Source organism: Anabrus simplex, chromosome 3 (genome assembly GCF_040414725.1).
Source record: "Anabrus simplex isolate iqAnaSimp1 chromosome 3, ASM4041472v1, whole genome shotgun sequence".
Lineage (NCBI taxonomy): Eukaryota > Metazoa > Arthropoda > Insecta > Orthoptera > Tettigoniidae > Anabrus > Anabrus simplex.
Genome location: NC_090267.1, coordinates 339,028,832 through 339,051,298, shown reverse-complemented (window position 1 = coordinate 339,051,298; position 22,467 = coordinate 339,028,832). Strand labels below are relative to the sequence as shown.

The 22,467-nt window shown below is 38.5% G+C and overlaps 1 protein-coding gene across 2 annotated transcripts in view; it reads left to right on the top strand.

Annotated features, from left to right (window-relative positions):
* Positions 1-245: 245 nt before the first annotated feature.
* Positions 246-22,467, top strand: part of LOC136866345 (cytokine-like nuclear factor N-PAC) — a 367,035-nt gene continuing 344,813 nt past the window's right edge. For both annotated transcript variants that reach the window (XM_067143213.2, XM_067143212.2), the window contains exons 1-2: positions 246-343; positions 447-483. In XM_067143213.2, coding sequence (XP_066999314.2) covers positions 309-343; positions 447-483 — 72 coding nt within the window. In that variant the 5' untranslated portion in view covers positions 246-308. The remainder of the gene's footprint in view (positions 344-446; positions 484-22,467) is intronic.

Below are 22,467 nucleotides of genomic sequence, written 5' to 3'. Positions count from 1 at the left end.
CTTGTTCAATTTATTAATATTCTGTGGTTTTTGTCCTCCATCTTATACTATTTTTACAAAGGAACATGTTCCTGTCAATTTGTCCCTGAAATAACATTAATAAATTTCGTCTTAAGTATTTGATATTATTAGATAAAACCTAATAATTTGAAGATATAATGAATATTTTGACATTATATTTGTAATACAAACCAGAAATTCAGTATGTTGTATGAAATCAGGAAGCTCCTCATGACGACAGAAGGACGCTAGCTTTTCTCCGTCTTCCCACAATTCTCCTCATTTGTAGTTCAGTTGAGGTAGTGAGTATGGCGGAGGTGTTCAAAATCGGTGATCTGGTGTGGTGAGTTAAAGTCAATATTTAAGGGATTTAAATGAATCTTTGATCGTAAATACTTCGAATAGGTGACTTTGATTGATTACAGAGTTGTTCGATTTCTTTTCAGGGCGAAAATGAAGGGATTTTCCCCGTGGCCTGGCCGGGTGAGTACTTTCTGATTGCCGCGCTCTGAGTTTGGTTAGAAACCGTTAAAGGCAGATGTGTCAGTAGTATGCGGATTGACTGTTTAGAGTTCTATTTGTGTGTGTGTTATGTGTGTCGGACTAGAGTTTTAGTTTGGTGTGTTGGAATTCTTGTGGTTCCATTCTAACCTATTACTAAAGTAAACAAAGGTTTCGTTGACATTTCATAGGTTATGGTACCGGACGGTTTATTTTCTTTCCCATGTTATGAAGGGTCTAATTGGTGAATGGCAAGTACATAAGGAGTGTTTTTTAGTTATATTTTTCGAGTGACAACTCTGTTAATCTCTCTACGATGTTAAAATTTGTTTCATTTTGGAGGTTATGTATGAATTTCATATGTAAATATTATGTTGGCGAGCTTTATTTGCATAATATTCCAGATTCATTTTTATGTGGAAAATTGACCAATTGTTTTAAAATTATATTAACGAGAAACACTGTTAGGAAATTTTATGTCATTTTTACTCGTCTTAGAACATCTTTCCAAATTTTTTCTTTCATTGGCTACCTGAAGAAAGTAGACTATTGAAGCAAGCGGCCTGTTACCTTTTCTTCCGTTGTAGAACTTATCACCAGTATCTGTCTTAATACTTTGTCGTCACTTGTATGGAATAGTTCCCTGTTTACATCCATAGACTATTGTCAGGTCTTGAGTGGATTTCATTCTGAAAGTGAATCAATTATTTGAACATAGGAAGTATATATTTTTATTGATGTGGTGTACAAAGTATAAATGTTGGGGGATATAGTGTTCATCTTGAGGTCATGAGTGGTGTGTTCATTATACATTTCCAGTAACACGATGAGAAGTGACAGATATACAAAGAGTCTTGATTAAGCCTGTTTCGGTCATCTCTCCCAAAATGAAACTGGACATGCATTAGCAGATTTGTGGCCAGAACACTTGTGGTTAAGGTTAAAAACCTCAGTACTGTGCAACATTGGTGATATATCTAGCGATATCATTAATTAGTAGCTTGTTCATTCAGCATTTCTTACCACTCTTTTAAATAGAGGGATTAAGTGTTATGACCACTCAACTGGTGTCAGGTGTATTTATCAGATTCATAATTTATATACCTTTTTTGATAACAATTTTTTCCACTGAAAATTTATCTATTTTTGGCTGTGCACTTTACCATTCTCCTGGGTAAATAAACCTATATTTATTTTGTAGAATTAAACTATCTTGTTGCCATTCAGTGAGAAGACTTTTTTTATATACTTTTGCAAACTTTCTAAATGTATAAACTAAAAGAAAAGAAAATTAATGCGACGTACTACTTTTCTTCGAGATTACATAAAGTAGAGCGAGTGCGACGGTTGCTTCTCCAATCATTTACGTCCGTGTCCACGTGTATAGGGAAGATGCTCCACTTATTTGTTTACATCAGGATTAAACGCTCGTGAAAAGCGGTATAGAGGCCTAGGGCCGCTTCGTAGTCTCTAACCGTCCAGACCGAGGGTCTTGTCCAGATCCTATCCTAACTGTCCGTACGGCAATAATTTTGTCCAGATCCTGTCCTAACCGTCCGCACGGCAAGAATCGTGGGGTACGATGCGCATTGGTATCACCCAAATATCACTGTAAAATTTGTCACAAATGTAACATAATAATTGCTTTTACACACATCAAGTGAAAAATCCCTGGCAAATTAAGAAATACCGTCGTTATTTGAGAAATGTGAAAACGTACTTAAGTCTTGTAGACAGGACTGGTTTATGACGTACTGCGCTGCTGGTGCCGTCTTTTGTTACTTTCTTCAGGTCCAGGGCTAGCACCGTGGAATGGGAGTGCTATGTCTGTAGATTCTCATTATCTTTGTCCATATGACTAGAGTGGCCAGTTCAAAGAGCAAAATGGAGGTCAACGGAAAAATAGCATGATCCCTGGACCAATAAATATTTTTATTTCTGTTCGAACGAAATCACTAGTCCACTGAATTTTTCTTATATACATTGGCCATACCATTTTGTCTCCTATTAAATATTGCATATCACGATACAATTCATGAAATGATGATGTTTGACAAGTGAAGCAATGAAACGAAAGCAAAGAACTTCAGTGAACACATATATCACACACAAAATCGTTGAAAGTGTAAGACAAAAGACATACGTGTGTCACTTTGAGCGCAACACCAAATGTACTTGTGAAGTGGTAAAGTACGTATACATAATATTCTCCAAAAATCAAATATTTCTTAATTTGCCAGGGATTTTTCACTTGATATGTGTAAAAACAATTATTATGTTCCATTTGTGACAAATTTTATAGTGATATTTGCGTGATACCAGTGCGCACTATACCCGAATCTTGTCCATATTTTATCCTAACCCACCGCATGGTAAGAATCTTGTCCAGATTCTATCCTAACCGGGTAACAATCACTACCACCAGCTATCGAAACATAGTTCCTAAGTACAGATGTTGGTAGCACTGAGCACTGCTGGAGTACATCCTTTCCGAGAAGGCCGTGAACAAGTTAACAAGCGACAGTTGTTAAGCTTCTGTGAAAGTCTTGGCCCATGGGCTGAACTAATGATTAAATTGGTTTTGTCTTAACGGTGATGTTTTTCGTTTGCTATTTGTTTTAATAATAATATGATAAATTTTGCACAATGTGCATTTAGTTCTTACAGAAACTTGTCAAAGAGTTTTGTCGTTTGTGGCACAGTATCAGATGATATCGGTAACAGTAGACTCCACATAATTTACACTTGCAATTATCGTCCCGGTCATGGAATTTATCTGTTCGGCATATCCGATGATGGAAACTGTGTAGGGCATATCTTGTCAATATATGACGTAGGTAGGTCATATCTGCATTGTGTCCATTCCCTATATATCATCGCACCTGTTGAATAAAACTTTGCTATTTGTTTTTACGTCGCACCGACACTGATAGGTCTTACGGCGATGATGGGATAGGAAAGGCCTGGGAATGGGAAGGAAGCGGCCGTGGTCTTAATTAAGGTATAGCCCCAGCATTTGCTTAGTGTGAAAATATGAAACTACAGAACCATCTTCAGGGCTGCTGACAGTGGGGTTCGAACCCACTATCTCCCGAACAGTGTTGTAAACTGAAGACTTTAAAATACAGTGCTGCCTTACATAGGATAATAAGGATATTTTAGTAAAATTCTAATCAGACTGTCATGGGCAGGATAGAAAACAATTTCCATTGAGCTGAGCACAATTTGATTAAAGTTAAATATCCAAGAAAGCAAGCCAATTCTAGTTTAAAATAACATTAACCAGGTTATGTTCTCCAACTTCATTTAAATGTTCTTAAAAAAAGGAACAAAGTTGTCAGTCAAAAATTTTGCTACAAATGCTCCATATTTGTTTTTAAAACATACAGAAATGAGACCTTTCCTGACAGAAAAGAATACCTTAACCTATGAAATGTCAATGATACACTTGTTTATTTTAGTTATTCAATGTTATTCAATCACTGCTTTTGAAAGAAAACGATGTAGGATAAAGATATACAGTAAGTCCTGAACATGAAGTACATAATTTAGGATGGTGAATCCTAGAAACTGTTACTCGTTTTACATGTAACGTACTAGAGATAGTTTTATTGTTGCCAGTGCTGGGTACTTGCTGCTAAAATTGTATTTACTTTTAAGGGAAAATATCCTGCATCAATTTCCATAACTCCTGGGTAAATAGCGATTGTCATTGGCTGAAATTTATTAAATATGGTGTTGCTCCCAGAACTCAACACAGGTAAATGTCCATACAAATTGAGTCTCATTGTAATTATCTAGACTTAGTCTACAGTCCTTAATGATGGAATTAATACACACACTTAAAACAGTGACTAACCTGTTATACTATAAACAAATGAATGATGATAAATCAACATATACATGCACCTAAACTAAGTCTAACCCTGTAGGCTGTAAACCACCTGTTCTCAAAGGGTGTGCTGGTGCACACTAGCTGTATTGTGAAGAAAGTACAGTACGCAAAACTTTTAGTGATACTTTGGCTCCATGGTGCTGAATCGGTAGACTTTGGTTGTCTTCGAGATCCGTATTGGCAACCTCTGACACAAAAAATATGAATCGATTATGCATCGCCGTGAGACTTCTGGTGGTATGATTGAAACACTTTAAATGGTGTTTTTATTTGCACAACAAAGTCAAAATATAGGTTAAGCTTGAATATGAGTGAGGAAAATCAAAGTACATTACAGGAACAACCTAGAACTCCTACACGGAAACAACGGTTTAGAAAAATTCATATTGATTGATCATGCTATCGATTCAGTTCAAATTTCATTTCCATTCAGGTGGCAGTATTATTGGAACCAGGGTTGCTCCTTCCTTACTCCTCAACCCTGTTAAACGAAGTGTCACTAAAAGTGTTGTGGACTGTAATAGATCGGTAAAATATGAATTTGTAAAAATAGGCATGTGTATTAAATATTTGAGTAGTGTTATTTATTAACTTTATATATAATAGATATTTAAAAATTAAGGCATGTTGCTATCCAGTGGAAAATGTGGGGTTATTTACCTTCGTATATTTGTTCAATTAAAAATAGGAGAGGATTTCCACCAATCAATACTTATTTATTGTACACATTAAACTACAGGACCGGTTTCGACCTCATATTCAAGGTCATCTTCAGCTGAACCATATATACATATTAATATAATGAAGCTTTGATTAAGATTGTGGTGTTGAAGGAATGCCATATGATGATGATGTACATTTAGTTACATACAAATGGGGCACGTCTTAGCGTGAGCTGGCGTATATGTCATTCTGTGCAATATTGCAACTGTATGTCTAAAATGTTGAAGGTCTTAAAACTAGTGTATAAAACACGTCTTTTCCTAAACTAACTTATATATATGTACAAGATAAAAACAATACATAAAAACACTTCATGTACATGAACATTCGTTCTTGCTTGGTGGTCAATACATCGACTAACTTCCGTATTTAAGTCTTATTCACAGTTGTACACTTCAGCTGCTATTCATAGAGTTTGTAAAATTGCATAGATAAAAGTTTTGTCTTCCTGTGCGTATGTGAGATAAAACACTTTCAATTTAAAAAGGGTGCCAAATGTATGGATGAAATTCAAGTAAAATATGTTCAGCTCTGCTGTGTATGTTGCCCTTTTATAAGAACCAGTTCATGTTTACTTATTGGCGTCCGTAAATTTGGGTGACATTGGTTTCAAAGTAGTGGCTCCTTTCCCATTTGTAGCTGTGCAATGATGTTATGTTTATTGTTGTTGGTGTGCCTGAGTTGTGTTTGACATGCGAGCTTGTAATGTACTACTTCGTGTTCTTCTTGGGCTTATGCTAGCTTTCGTGTTCTTCTTGGGCTTATGCTAGCTGCTAGCATAAGCCCAAGAAGAACACGAAGTAGTACATTACAAGCTCGCATGTCAAACACAACTCAGGACAGCAGCTAGCATAAGCCCAAGAAGAACACGAAGTAGTACATTACAAGCTCGCATGTCAAACACAACTCAGGCACACCAACAACAATAAACATAACATCATTGCACAGCTACAAATGGGAAAGGAGCCACTACTTTGAAACCAATGTCACCCAAATTTACGGACGCCAATAAGTAAACATGAACTGGTTCTTATAAAAGGGCAACATACACAGCAGAGCTGAACATATTTTACTTGAATTTCATCCATACATTTGGCACCCTTTTTAAATTGAAAGTGTTTTATCTCACATACGCACAGGAAGACAAAACTTTTATCCATGCAATTTTACAAACTCTATGAATAGCAGCTGAAGTGTACAACTGTGAATAAGACTTAAATACGGAAGTTAGTCGATGTATTGACCACCAAGCAAGAACGAATGTTCATGTACATGAAGTGTTTTTATGTATTGTTTTTATCTTGTACATATATATAAGTTAGTTTAGGAAAAGACGTGTTTTATACACTAGTTTTAAGACCTTCAACATTTTAGACATACAGTTGCAATATTGCACAGAATGACATATACGCCAGCTCACGCTAAGACGTGCCCCATTTGTATGTAACTAAATGTACATCATCATCATATGGCATTCCTTCAACACCACAATCTTAATCAAAGCTTCATTATATTAATATGTATATATGGTTCAGCTGAAGATGACCTTGAATATGAGGTCGAAACCGGTCCTGTAGTTTAATGTGTACAATAAATAAGTATTGATTGGTGGAAATCCTCTCCTATTTTTAATTGTGCAATTGTCAATACGGAAATGAAGATTATAGATTGCGATATTTGTTCAATACTTGGAAGAATTGCTGACAAACATATCTGTAATTCCTAACCTACAGAAAGAAATCTCTTTTGTTTCTCATAGCAATGTTGGATAGTGCCAAAAATCCCTGTTGGCGTCTTTACATCTATGAAACCTGAAGCACTGGGCGAGTTGGCCGTGCGGTTAGGGCCACACAACTGTGAGCATGCATCCAGGAGATAGTGGGTTCAAACCTCACTGTCGGCAGCCCTGAAGATGTTTTTCAGTGGTTTCCCATTTTCACACCAGGCATATGCTCGGACTGTACCTTAATTATGGCCACAGCCGATTCCTTCCCATTCCTAGGCCTTTCCTATCCCATCGTTGTCCGTAAGACCTATCTCTGTCGGTGCGACGTAAAGCCAATTGTAAAAAAAAGAAATGAAAGCTGAAGCAGTATGGACCCTGAGCGGTTGACATGTTTCTTGAACATTACGTTAATTTATATACTTTCCACTAGGGTTCGTAATTAGTCAAACCTGAATATTCCCTGAAGCAAAATAATGTTCTACAAACTAAAAGTTGCATCCGGGAGATAGTAGGTTCGAATCCCACTATCGGCAGCCCTGAAAATGGTTTTCCGTGGTTTCCCATTTTCACACCAGGCAAATGCTGGGGCTGTACCTTAATTAAGGCCACGGCCGCTTCCTTCCAACTCCTAGGCCTTTCCTATCCCATCGTCGCCATAAGACCTATCTGTGTCGGTGCGACGTAAAGCCCCTAGCAAAAAAAAAAACAAACTAAAAGAATTTGAGAACTCCTGCTGTAAACAATCCAGTGATGAAAAATTTATGCACACTTGCATCAGAATGTAGTCAATAGTTGTAAAGGAGCAAAACTTATTTCGGAGTTCTGCTCCTCATTGCTATGGATAGTTTCGTCAACCTTTGGTACTTCTGTGAGCAAGTACGGTAAACAACCAGCAACAAGACAACACCTCCATATGCTGCTTGCTCTGCCTCTCTTGGGGGAGGACCTGTTGTAAACCTTTACTGTTTTAGTTCAAATCCAAACTAATGCATGAGGGTATTGGTAATTGATAATTCATGCCACTGTATTTTGGATTGCTCATAAAACTGTAGTCATGGTCACAATATGAAGTAAAAACTGTGTAAACTATGAGCTTTCTAGATGTGTTACTGTGCTGGGTTGATAGAGGAGAAAGGAACAGTTAATTACAGTATATGAATTTGGATGTGGAAAGCCTAGCTGTTAAATTTAGTGCTTATCAATATAGGTTAAGACATAAAGTTATATGCACAGTCCTTGATGATTGTGGCTTAGGTTTAGCAGAGATTTTTACAGTTAGTCAGCATATTATTTCCCAAAGAATATGTACTTAATTGAATCATGGACATACTAATATATTGTCAAAGACTGAACTCATCTACTTTCAGAAGTTAAGAATTCAGGGTTTTTTTGTTTGTATACAATTTATCGCAACATATTGCAGTATATCACTGATGAAACATAACCTGCTACAATTAAAGAAAACGGTTATCACGGTTCATTACTCTTATTAATTTCATTCTATCATCTATATATATATATATATAAAATAAGAGTTTTGTCTGTACATTGCTCAAAATTTAAAAAAGGATGGTATTTCTGTATCAGTCATGCCCATAGTAACAAGGAAATGCATTTTTTAATTTTCCGTAATTTCTGTCTGTATGTATATACACGCATCACGAGAAAACGGCTGAAGAGAATTTAATGAAAATTGGTATGTAAAGTCCGGGAATAAGTCGCTACAATCTAGGCCATAAATAATCTTTTTCACGCTGAGAGAAATGGTAGTTTAGGGGAAGGCTTAAAATTTAATTCTCAAATATTTGTGTTATTAGTGGTCTTATTGACAATTACTATATAAATAAAGTTACATAGTATTAAATTTTCGATCATTTATGTCTTATACATTTTTACCGTACTGGCTATGATAACGGAGATATTCATCAATATGGATTTTTGTTGCTAAGATCATATCAGCGCCGTCATGAGAAAATGGGTAAACAGAATTTAATGGAAATCGGTATGTAAAGTCGGGGATTAAGGAACTAATGTCTACGCTATAATTAATTTTATAAGACGGTCTTACATTACAGAGTCGAAAGAAAACTGAATGTGAAGGCCTACAATACAGAAAGCTCATAACATTGATCATTGTTTGTTGTGATTTGCTTTGTGTCTCTGTTGCCATTCATCTCCGATACATGGGATTACTGCTGTATACAGTTCCTTTTTAAATTTTCTCTACGTCGCGCCGACACAGATAGGACTCATGGCGACGATGGGATACGAAAGGGCTAGGAGTGGGAATGAAGCAGCCCCTACGTTAATTACGTTACAACTCCAGCATTTTCCTGGTGTGAAAATTGGAGACCACGGAAAACCATCCTCAGGGCTGTCGACAGTGGAGTTCGAACCCACTACCTTCCGGATCCAACCTCACAGCTATGCACCCCTAACTGCACAGCCAACTCACCCGGTCGTACCGAGTATACCAGCCTGCCTGAAAATTGGCGGGAAGTAGCTGGGGAGTTAGATAAATCCCTGATACTACTGATACGTAAAACAAACTGGTTCATCATAGCATTCGAGCTATTCAATTCCTACTCTGAGGCACTGATTGGAATGAGCAGTGTGCACATTTAACGGAATAATGGCAGATAAGTGTTCACGGCGATCTGCGTTCTGGTCATTGCAGCACTGGAACTTTGGACTGTTAGATCAGCACCGTAGTACTGTTCGTTAAAAGTAAGAAAATGTGCGGTTTATTAATTTTATATTTTATATAACATTGCTTTTAATCACTACATTCCTTTTGACGACTTCAGGTAGGAAAACCACAAAAACAGTCTTTATGAGAATCCCGTAGCTAAGCACGGGTACATCAGCTAGTATATTTATAAACGCTAAGGCTCGGATGGTTAAGGTGCTGGCCTTCTGGCCCCAACTTGGCAGGTTCGATCCTGGCTCAGTTTGGTGGTATATGAAGGTGCTCAAGTACGTCAGCCTCGTGTGCAGTTGCCATGCTGACCTGGCGTCCAGGAGTTTTCAAGTCCTGGGTAGGCGTGATCCTCAGATATTCAAATGAGATGTATCTCATCTCTATATTATATGGTATTTGGACACTCTTCGGACTTACTTCTTTTATACTTCCTAATTTGTCAGCGTATGAAGCTTACCAAGTACACAGTACAGTAGGAACTCAGACTAATTAGTGCTATGGACTGTCCAAATAAGCAAAAATCTTTATGATAAAATTCAGAATTTTAATTTAATATATGCCTTTGCTGGCGAGAAGTAGTGTTTACAGTGCACTGTGTCTTCTGGTATGGGCTGGAATAAATTTGTTATTTTCATTGACCTGTCTCAGTCTCATCCTTGGGTTTGACAATATGAAAGTGACAGAGATATGAGCGATGCTAGTAATACCTTTCCTTATGCAGCCATTCCCTGTTTTAAATGGTATGAAAATATCACTCATGGGGTCGTGCATTCAGTGTGCTTGGCAGACTGATATGTGAGCAAATTCTGGCCCCGTGAGGAAAGCAACTGGAAACTACCTCACTCATTTCCCTAGTACAGCCCTTTAGTGATGCCTAGGCCATCTAGGGTACAAGAAAAAGAGCGATAACCTGAAATTGAAGTTAATAAAGAATGTGTGTGTCACGATGAATCGTTATTCCCTTTTCGTGAATATTGCGGTTAAGAAATATGTGCTAAATTTACACACGCAGTTGAATGATTTCTTTCCGAAGCTGTAATAAATCTAAAGGCTGTAAAAATCACTTTTAATATTTCTCAGGCAATTATTTAGTTAGAAATTATTTAAAATAATCAAAATAACGATGTATGCTTAAATTCAAGGTGGATGTTCTTCGCCGTTACAATGTTTCATTCATTTTTACAACCTTATTTTACCAGACACCTCTTGTAACTTGACATTTTTCCACAGAACCGACGATGTCCACAGAAGAGAGCTTTGACTTTATTATGTAGTTTCTTGTTGGAGCCTGGACCATTCAAAGCTACTTTTTTTTTTTTTTTTTCTTTCAGTAATCAATTTTAAAATATACGTATGCATGTTTATAAAATGTGTGCACCCTTTTATTTACACAGCTTCATTGTCACGGTCACCTGGATAAGTGAACACCTATGACACAGTCGCTGGCCATTTTTCTGTCCCACTTCCCTTTCTGGTAATATTAAATAAAAATTACTTGCGTAAGTAAATAACAGAAATAAAAAGCTAGGAAGTATTAGCAAATAGAAAAAAAAATTAAGACATCAGTAATGATAAATACCTGGGTGAGAAAGAAATATTATATACTACCTAGGGTTGCAATTTTTTTTTTAAATGCCAGTAAGGGGCAGATCATGACACACTGTTATAGCTTAGATCATGTCAAACATTGTGGTAGCAGAATTCTAATTCAGTAGCAATGACACTGTTTTCATCATTTCCCTTCTTGAACATAAATTTTGTTATTTTATAGGCCATGTTTATTTGCTTCCTAAAACTTTTATGTCGTTTGGTCGAAACTTGTTGCTTGAAGTCGCTTTCACCTCAGTGTCCAATTGAAAAGAATCAATTACAAGTAACACACCTTCCCTTAAAACAATTATCGTCAACGGTTGCAATCCAGTTATACTAATCTTCCCGGTTTTTTTTTTTTTTTTTTTTTTTTTCAAATAAGGGCCGGTTCTACCACCTACCGGTAAAGTAGCGCGTAACTTGCCCTCCGCGTAAAAGGATGTTTACGTTCGACCACCCCCAGGTAGCGCTGTCGGCAGCATAAATTGTAGTTAACCGGCGCGTAATTTATCGGCCACTTCAAGGGCCTGATGAGACTTTACCTGCCAGGCAGGTTTTGAGAGTTGAACATTATTAGCTGTATTTCTGGTGATATACAACTTAAATTAGCTTAGTATACTGAAAAAAGCATGATACTGTAACAGTGGCCGGTATTGTATTGCAGGATCTTGAACATTAATGCTTCCCTTGAGTTGCAACGGTCACACCAGCCTCTTGCATCGGTAGCTTAGGGAACACATTTTATACACCAAGCTTTGTATAGAAACTTTAAAAGGATATAAAATCAAAATCTATTTGGAAATCATTTCAAATGGGCTTTAATTTTCTACTTTTTCAGCTATAACTTATTTGTATGTATCCTAATTAACTCAAGCGTTCTCCTAGCGTAATGGCTAACACGCTCACTTCGTAATATGAGGTATGCAGGTTCGAGTCTTTGTTATGACGAATCTTTTTTATTTCCATTATTAGCGTTTTGTTAATTTGCATGCCTCTTTTCATACGTTCTTTTGTTAATAATAAATAAATAATTGAAATATTTAATCACAATATTATGTCTAGTAGGAAATTGCTTTATATGTATGCTACGTATAGAAAGTGATGTTATGATTAATAGTACATAGGACCGTCGCCCAGGTAGCAGATTCCCTGTTAGTTGTTTACATAGTCTTCTTGTTAATTATTTAGAAGAAATTGGAAACTATTCCATTCCCGAATTCCTCTTCCTATGAATGGATATTTATCCCAATTAGTTCTTTACATTTACAATACCTTCCAACTTTATCTTCATAAAGTTAAACATTAGAATGAAATGCTTTATCAATAAATGGAAGCATGTGTAACTAACGAGGTCATAGAACTAGTTGCAAATAGAGCATCGTGGGGATTCTTAATCAATTCACAGAAGCCTGCAGATAGAATGCTCAAAGGCAATAAGTCCGTAAAGATGTGTGTATATATACGTATATGGAAGCGCGTAGAAGAGAGTCAAATACTGGCCACTATGGTCAAGATTATTAACAACGGCAGGGAACGAAAATTACATTTTAAAATGTAAATTAGAAATACGATGAAAACCTGCGTACCTTCTATTACGGAGCGAGCGACTTGACCAGTCCACTACGAGAATACTTTCCAAAAACGCTGCCTTACATGACAGGTTATAACTGGCGTTAGAAAATGTAATCTCGAGATTTTAATCCCAATTAGGTATTGATATTGAAGATCATAGATTAAAATCACGAAAGCTTGACATAAATCGTTTTCCATAACTCTTAAGACTCCCCGTATTAGGCTTTTTGTTGATAATCAGCAGACGCAAGCGCAGGGAAATAAGACAATCGAAATGAGTTTCATGCATCTGACGATCGGTCTAGCCAACTTCATATATCGGTGTCTAGCTCCGGGTAGCTACCGAGCGCTTGCGCGGAGGTGGTGGGACGCAAGCCAAAGTACCAGCCGATTTACACCTCCAGGAAGTTCACCGCCCAGGCAGCTGCCAGCCACTTTACCAGCAGATGGTATAACCGGCCCTAAACAGAATTTCTTCTCTTTGCTTTTGGGGAATCACACGTTATTACACTAGTATGAACTCTGTTGTTCTCACCCCGCCACAGCACTGCTCAATATGCCAGTTTTAACAATTTCTGTTAAAAAATACTAGAAAATGAAAGAATGTAGGGTTTTTTTAATTATTGCTTTGACAAACCAGATGCCTTTATGTCTGTTCCGTGCTAGGCTCGGCGCCGGCATTTCGCTCGCTCACCTACTACATGTTTCGATCATAGTACAGAGTCGCTAGATGAAGAACAATGAACTGAAATGCAGAATCTGTAAATGCTACTGTAAATAAAATAATTTTAACCGTGGCAGAAGTGAGTTGTTTACATATGAGGAAAAAAGGGCAACCCAGTACTTCAGGTCTTCAGATATTGGACACCTGGCAACCCTAGTCGTACCTGTCATTGACGAGTTACTGTTTGTTTAGTTGAGGTGGTAAAGTGTCAGAACGCTTACACTAACAATGGTGAGTCAATGTAATGTCACAGTTGATAAGTTTTACAGACTGTTGAGGCACTGGCCTTCTGACCCCAACCATGCAGGTTCGATCCTGGCTCAGTCTAGGGGTATTTGAAGGTTTTCAAATACGTCAGCCTCGTTGTTGGTAGATTTACTAGCCCACTCCTGTGGGACAAAATTCTGGCACCTTGGCGTCTCCGAAAACAAACAAAAAAAGGATTGGGACGGTAAGGCAATAGCATTTTGATAAGTTTTACAGACTTAAGACATTGTAGGTCATCATATTTTGTTCTTTGAGCTTGGTTATATTAGAGCAACAACCTTCCTTGCGATTCCCTTTTCCCACAATCTTCATGTGATTGAGGTTTCTTTGTCATTTCGATAGCAGTCTTCAGTATCTTCCTGATCAACAGTGGCTGATAGCCGAGCAGATTTTCAGCTTATTTAAACAATCAAAGCAACAGTCACTATCGTTATTAGCTAGTTGATTACCGTGACTGCTGCACGATACAAACTACCCTGCCTGCAATGCTCGCTATTGATGGACACGCCAATAAAGTCATAAATTTGTGAATACCTCTTATATTATAGCTTATAAGGTAAGATTATATTATAAAATAGATCTACCGAGCTCGATAGCTGCAGTCACTTAAGTGCGGCCAGTATCCAGTATTCGGGAGATAGTGGGTTCGAACCCCACTGTCGGCAGCCCTGAAAATGGTTTTCCGTGGTTTCCCATTTTCACACCAGGCAAATGCTGGGGCTGTACCTTAATTAAGGCCACGGCCGCTTCCTTCCCATTCCTAGCTCTGTCCCATTGTCGCCATAAGACCTTTCTGTGTCGGTGCGACGTAAAGCAACTAGCAAAAAAAAAAAAAAAAAAAAAAAGATCTATAATACTTGTTTGATTGTTTGGATACAATTATTATTTCCAGAAATATTGGAAAGTTTGTGAAAAATGTAATCAGGGTGGCCATGTTAGCAGTTGAAGTGGGCCTAAATGGAGAAAATACATCTGATTGTGTGTGTGCATGCATTTGTCATCCATGGATTGTTTACAGCAGGGGTTCTCAAACTGTAACATTGTTTTGCCTTAAGGATTATTGCCGTCCAACTAGTCGTGAATTACAGTAATACTCAAGAAATGTGGCAATCACTCAGGGTCTATACTGTTTCATCTTTCAATTACGTAATGGTGCCAGCAGGGATTTTAGGCGCTGTCCAACATTAATACGAGGACAGTTTGTTATTCCGAACGCATGTGTTGCCCACAACCTTCCATTCCTATCACAAAACTAAACTAGTTTCTCTCCTTCATTCTTTTTTCCCCATATCCATATGGTCAGATTACTTCTTTTGCTTGTCTTTTGTTTCCCAGCTGTGCATTTAAGTCTCCCATTATAATCACTTCCACATCAGTTATCTACTTTTCTAGTTTCTCCAGGAATTCCTCAATATCCTTGTGTTTGTTCCGTGTCTGTGGTGCATACACTTGTATGAAGACCTTCACTTCATTCCTCATTCTTAGTCTAATTTTCATTATCCTGCCGTTACTGTACTCTACCATATCCACATATTCCTCCAGCTGTTTTGAAATTGTCAGGTCCACTTTTTCTTTTTGCCTCTCGGCCACCACTCCAGTATACTGTATACCCTTTCCCATTTCTCGTCTTTTCTTTCCATTTAACTTCGCTCAAATCCATCATTTCTGTGCCCTGCTCAAGGAATAAAACATGACTGACATCACTGATGAAGGGAATGGGTGATTTTCCCGAAACATGTATGTTAAATTAGTAATTTTCTATCATTATAAGATGTATTGACAAGGTGGACTCTAAAACTGTAAGGGCTGGTTTACACGGGTAGAGTAGCGAGGCGAGTAGAGTAGATAGTAGAGCTACTAGCATCGTGTAAACGACTGGGATAGTAGCAAGTAGAATAGAGTAGCTAGTAAGCAGTAGAGTAGAGTGGGTTTCCGCTGTGGTAAAGTAACTCGTACCACTATCCTTCCCCCTCCATCGGAACCGAGCTCCGAGAGCTGGCGGAGAAGGCCGAGGATGCTCGATTTTTCAGTTGGCGCGTCATTCGCCTATTTCCATGTGTATACTGACGGCATTCCGTTGAATAAACTGCGCATTTTTGTGCGTTTATTTGGCGGCAAAATGAAGTGTACGGAAGAAGAAACATGCAAATTTGTAGAACTGTACCGCGAAAAAAGAATGTTTATGGAACATAAACAGCATTATTTACAGAAACTAAAATATGAGACGGGTGGCGGAAGAGGACTTGATTACGAAAATGGATAAAGAGGGTTTTGGTTTTATGGAACTTAAACAGAAATTTTTAAAAAAATACGATGTACCTACAAGCAAGAACTGATGAAAATTCGTACATCCAAGAAGTCTGGAGATGGTGCTGCAGACATCTACACTCCTTCTCTTAAATGGTTTAGTAAAGTATAATTTGTAAGGTAATACTGAAAGCCGACTGCCTCTGTGGTGTGGTTAGTGTGATTAGCTACCACCCCCGGAGGCCCGGGTTCGATTCCCGACTCTGCCACGAAATTTGAAAAGTGGTACGAGGCCTGGAACGGGGTCCACTCAGCCTCGGGAGTTCAGCTCAGTAGAGGTGGGTTCGATTCCCACCTCAGCCATTCTGGAAGCGGTTTTCCGTGGTTTCCCGCTTCTCCTCGAGGCAAATGCCGGGATGGTACCTAACTTAAGGCCACGGCCGCTTCCTTCCCTCTTCCTTGTCTATCCCTTCCAATCTTCCCATCCCCACCAAGGCCCCTGTTCAGCATAGCAGATGAGGCCACCTGGGAGAGGTACTGGTCATCCTCACCAGTTGTATCCCCCAACCCAATGTCTCACGCTCCAGGACACTGCCCTTGAGGCGGTAGAGGTGGGATCCCTCGCTGAGTCCGAGGGGAAAAACCAACCCTGGAGGGTAAACAGATTAAGAAAGAAAGAAGAATACTAAAAGCCTATTCATCCACAACGTAACATTATAGCTGAGTGATATTAAGGGGAGGTACACCTATGGAGGTCAAACACAGGCAGGTGTATTGTCCTATAATGGAGAACAGACCTCCCTCTTTTCGATGGAAGAAGGATTTTTAAAATACCTAAATCTATAATAGTTTCGAAGATACAACAACAAATATAAACAAGTGTCAGCTGGATTGTCTGTTTAAATGAAGCTTTCTCAAGTGTCTGTTACACAGCGTGTTCATCATGTGTCTCCACGTGTTTAAGTTAGACAGTGATGCAGGACTGTATACTTTAATCATATTAATAACATACATAGGGTGTTCTACATATCACTTGCCAATTCCATTAATTTTATGCAATAACAGTAATGTCCACAACAAATAAAAGAATTTTCATATTTTGTTTGGGATATCCAAAATAATTGTTTACAGTACAATGTCAGGTCTTGAATCTTAAGCTCTACACTTAGGCCGTACAAGCAACGAACAAACAAATTTTATAAATAGATCAGTAATTGGGGTATTTATGGCAAAGAATCTACTACAAATTAGGCCCACACCAGCATGATTTACTGTGTATTGATGGCTATTATCAGTGGCCAGGAACTTCAGAGTCACCTCAAGCTTAAATCTCGGTGTTATTGCTTTGAATTTGCGGTGTTTTAGCATCTAACAGTGTCTGAAAGTTATCAGGCGTCAATCTCCTACACTTTCTGTATTCTTCTTTATACTATGTTGCAAGTTCTCTCAGAATTAATGTTGATGCCCCGAGTGTATCTTCCTAAGCCAGCCTCTTAACCATTCCCTTCTTTCCTCATTTGCTTCTTTTAATGGCTCACTAACCTCTTGCATTAATATGTTTGCAAATGTCTTTAAACTCTTCGTTATGATGTGCTTGCGTCTTGACATGGTGCTACTACTCTACTCTACTGTATGACTACTCCCGTATGAACGATACGAGTGTCAACTCTATCAGACAGTGGTAGAGTAGAGTGACGTGGCTACTCTACTCTCTACTCTACTCGCCTCGCTACTCTACCCGTCTAAACCAGCCCTAATATAGTTTCTTTAATAAATTCAGACAAGTCAATACAGGATCAAATAAAATACCTATTATGGTTAAGTTCATCAATTAAATGCTTGTTCCCCCAGTTTTATATACCGATTTTTATTAAATGCTCTTCAACCATGTTCTTGTGATGCATGTATATACAGACAGAGATGACGTAAAATTAAAAATTGCATTTCCTTCTTATTGTGGACACGAACGATTCAGAAATGCCATTCTGTTTTAATTTTGAGTAATGTACAGACAAAACTTATTTTATACTAGCTGATGTACCCATGCGTCACTACGGAATTCTACGTTGAATACAGAATAGGTAGTGTAGTAAACATGTTGAGTAAGATTGTAATAAATTGCATAGCTCTTAACGTTACCCTAGAAACGCAACGGGGAAGTCGCTTATGAAATTTTCATTGTAATGTTAGGCGCTCACTCTCCACCTGCCTTTTTACATCCTCAGAAAAGCAATGTTATCATATGAAATACTCGATCATATGAAACCTCACATTTTCTCACTTTTAAGAAACAGTAGTACGCTGCCGATCTAGCAGTCCAAATTTCCAGAGCTGGAATAACCAGGCTGCAGGCAGCTGTAAGCTGTGAACAGTCTTTTATTTTTGTGAGGGAGAGGGGTGGGGGGTGAAGAGTGGAGAGTCCCAGGGCAAAAACTATGCCCTTTTAGTCTCTGTTTCTCAGGAGTACTCGATGAGTTGGAAAATCTCAATTCACTACACTGGCGGGGTGAAATCTATCTGACTTGGCAAATTTTTCCTCCAAGCCAGAGGAGAAACCCGCTCTTGGCTGCTAATTTGGAATGAAATAAATGTAGAATTTAATAAAAGTGAAGAGGAAGAAGCTTTTCTTAAGAAATGGCTCAATTCAGGGTTGAATTTTGAGTTATTTAGTGAATTGTGGTGCGAAAATTTGGAATAAGCCAAAGTTGTAATTCTAGACTGGGTCATAAATGAGCATCTACCATTATTCCGTTAATTGTGCACACTTGATCAGTCCTGTCAGCGTGTCCGAGTAGGGATCGAATAGCTGGAATACTATGATGAACCAGTGTGTTATGTGCCAGCAGTATCAGAAAACGTATGAACCAGAGGAATTGTATGCTAGAGAAGAAAGTTATATAATTCCCCTGCTATTTCCTGCCATTATTCAGGCAGGCTGTAATACTCGGTACACAGCAGTAATCCGATCTATCGGAGCTGAGTGGCAGCATAAGTGACAAAGAACATCACAACAAACAATGGTCGACGTAATGTTATTGTTGGTCAATTTTATGAGCTTTTGATGTTGTAGGCCTTCACATTTAGTTTTCTTCCGACTCTCAAATACCACTCTTATCATAGTCGGTACGGAAAACTGTATGAAACATAAATGAACAGAAATTGTATTCTCTGTATATTCTGTTATGTAGTACTTTTCGATAGGACCAAGAACACAGGTATTTAAAAATTAAATTTTGGGTGCCTTCCCCTAAACTACCATTTCATGCAGGGTGAATAACATTGTTTATAGCTTAGACTTTAGTTTCTTATTCTCCGACACTATATGCCGATTTTCAGTAAGTTCTGTGTACCCTTTTTTTTTTTTCTCGTGGCTCGGCATTGAAATGGACTTAGCAACAAAAATACAAATTCATGAATATCTCTGTTGTTATAGCTGGTATCGTAAAAATGTATAACACTGAGCTGCAGTCGCTTAAGTGCGGCCAGTATCCAGTATTCGGCAGATTGTAGGCCTGAACCCCACTGTCGGCAGCCCTGAAAATGGTTTTCCGTGGTTTCCCATTTTCACACCAGGCAAATGCTCGGGCTTTACCTTAATTAAGGCCACAGCTGCTTCCTTCCCACTCCTAACCTTTCCCTGTCCTATCGTCACCATAAGACCTATCTGTGTCTGTGCGACGTAAAGCAACTAGCAATAAAAAAAATATATAAGACATAAATGATCAGAAATTTAATTCTCTATAACTTCAGTTATGCAGTATTTATCGACTGGACCACTAATATCATAAATACTTGAGAATTAAATTTTAGCCCTTCCCCTAAACTACCATTTCACTCAGCGTGAATAAAATGATTTATAGCCTAGATTGTAGTGGCTCATTCTCCGACTTTACATACTGATTTTCATTAAATTCTCTTCAGCTGTTTTCTCGTGATGCGTGTACAGACAAACAGAAATTACGGTAAAGTAAAAAGTGCATTTTCTTGTTACTGTGGACACGACTGATACAGAAATACCATTGTTTTTAAATTTCGAGCAGTGTACAGACAAAACTCTTATTTTATTTTAATAGATATGTATATATCATTTGACAAGCAATCATTTGCCCTGCAAATTTTTATCAGTACTGTTGGCTTGACTAAAGGTATTTTCCTTTTAACTATTGTTTTGTCAGAATAACTGCTAAACAAATTATTGTGTAATAGAACTTGGTTGATTTGAAAATGAGGGGTTCTGGAAAGAATAATTCAATTAAGCTATGTTTCACACTGTACTTTCTGATTTTTGAATTCCAAATTATCTATTAATTTATCAGTGATTCCTAGTTACAATGACTAGAATGTGGCAAAACAATAGGGCCATGAAACTACATGGCATTGTACCTTAAAGGCCCTTCAAAAATTACTTATCAGTCATGACACCAGTAATATTATTATTCCTTTAGTAATTGATTCTTTGTATTTAATTGCGTGATAAGTGCATACTCCTCAAATCTACTGTACGCCCTATTTATTAATGGAAACAGATAATCACTTCTGTTTTCTTCTCTCTCAATAAATGTTGCTTAGTGAAGGTTAATCAAGGTTTCTGCAGCAGTTGGAAAGGGCTCTTCTGGATGTTCAGACTGTTCAGTGTCTTCATTAGAGGATTCATCAGGGGCAATTATCGCATAATCCATCTGCAATTAATAATGGATATTTAACCAAATATTCTCATGCTCCACCTTTCAGACCCTCGTAGTCATTGGAATGTCTCTTTTTTTCTCAGTCCACCCCCAGATACTGAAACTCAAAACTTGTTGTCTAGAAGACTATTAAAGGATCCATGAATCCCTTCCAAGTTAGATTTATCCCTTCTTTCAACCATGTCTCTAGGAGGGCCACTATATCAAATCTCTCCACCATCTTACCTACTTCTACATTACCGAACTTACTTCCTACCGCTTCAATATTTACAAACCCTATCTTACACCCTAGCTACCTGCTACTCACATTTGCCCCCTCCTTTTCACCCTTACTTCTATTTACATCCATTGTGATAGTTGATTTATTTCTAGTTTTGCGCATTTCTTCATTTTCCTCTCTGCTCTCGACCTCTTTAGACGTCTTAGCAGATTATTTGATCCCTCTCTCTTCCTGCCCCTTGCTTTTCTTCCCCCACAGATTCTTTAGACTTACACTTCTAACTCTACTCATTACCCCTCTCCGGCTACTCTCCTCCCCCAGCGCCACAGCACTTGCCGGTGACGCACGACTGCCCTCGCCTCGCTCCGCACGTTGATCAGCCTCTTCTCCCCGGCGATCTTCACTGCTGTCTCCTCTTCTCTCTTCACGCTGGACTATACTCTCCTCCGCGCCAACAGCGGTTACTGCATCATACCAGCCAAACTCCGCTCTTCTCTTAAGGTCACACCTGCCGCTCCCGTTTGCATAAAAGCCTGCAAATAATTTTTGTCCATTACCTGCAACTTATCAGCCGACAATTCTCTTGACCATCTTCCATTACCCACCACCATTATTGCCCGTAATGAACGCTCTCAATTCTTGTTGCCTCGATCTCCACCTGTGTCTCCGTATCACTTTAAACTCTCTGCTCGCTTCACTGTCTCTATCCTGATCAACCATATCTTCTCTTCCTTTAAGTTCCCTGCGTTCCTTAGGACAATGTCAGCCATCAGGGTAGATATCAATGTACGCTTAATTGGTCTAACACCCTTACCTTTCACTCTTCCCACTCTGAACAACAATATCCACCTCACTAAAGTTCATCTTCATTCTGTTCTGTACCATCTCCATCACTTTATAAACTGGTATCACCTTATCTTCTTTCGCAGCTTCAACTCCATATATAAAAGTATTCTTCTTTCTTCGTTCCTGGTTTCTATTCGCTACTTCTGTCTTGAGTTTCGCCACCTCCCCCTCCAGCATCTGAACTTTCTTTCACATTTCTTCCATCTCTGCCTCATTACTCTTCACTTTTTCCTTCACCCCTTCTGCCTCATTCTTAACACACTGCCTGAAGTCCTTTAGCTCCCTGGAATGTTCTCTTACCACCTCCTTTATTGGTCTATCTGACATGCCTCCCTCACCACTTCTTCAAACGCCTCAATCTCTTCCCACCCTAAGGCACCAATTGGGCCTGGCCCTGGGTTTATCTCTACTCCACGTATTATAAGCAGCGACACCAGTACCACCGTCACCAACAGTCCTGCCATCTTCCCTATTTTTTTCCTTTCATACTCATACACAATTGCGATTTTTTCTTCTTCCTCATGCACTGCCAACTTCCAGTCCTCACTCGATAAAGCTTTAACGTTATCCCCGTACTTCAGCACTTTCAGCACATCCGCTCACACTGCTTACTGGATCGAGAGGTGTGGAGCAGTAGCGACGTATCAAAGCTATGTTCAATGTTATTACAACGCCCTTGTAACTTCTGGAAGGCTGCTGTCCCCGTTTTGATGAACCACCCTTCGTTAGTCTGGTCTCTCGTCCGATATAGTTGTGCCTATGGTTGGCTA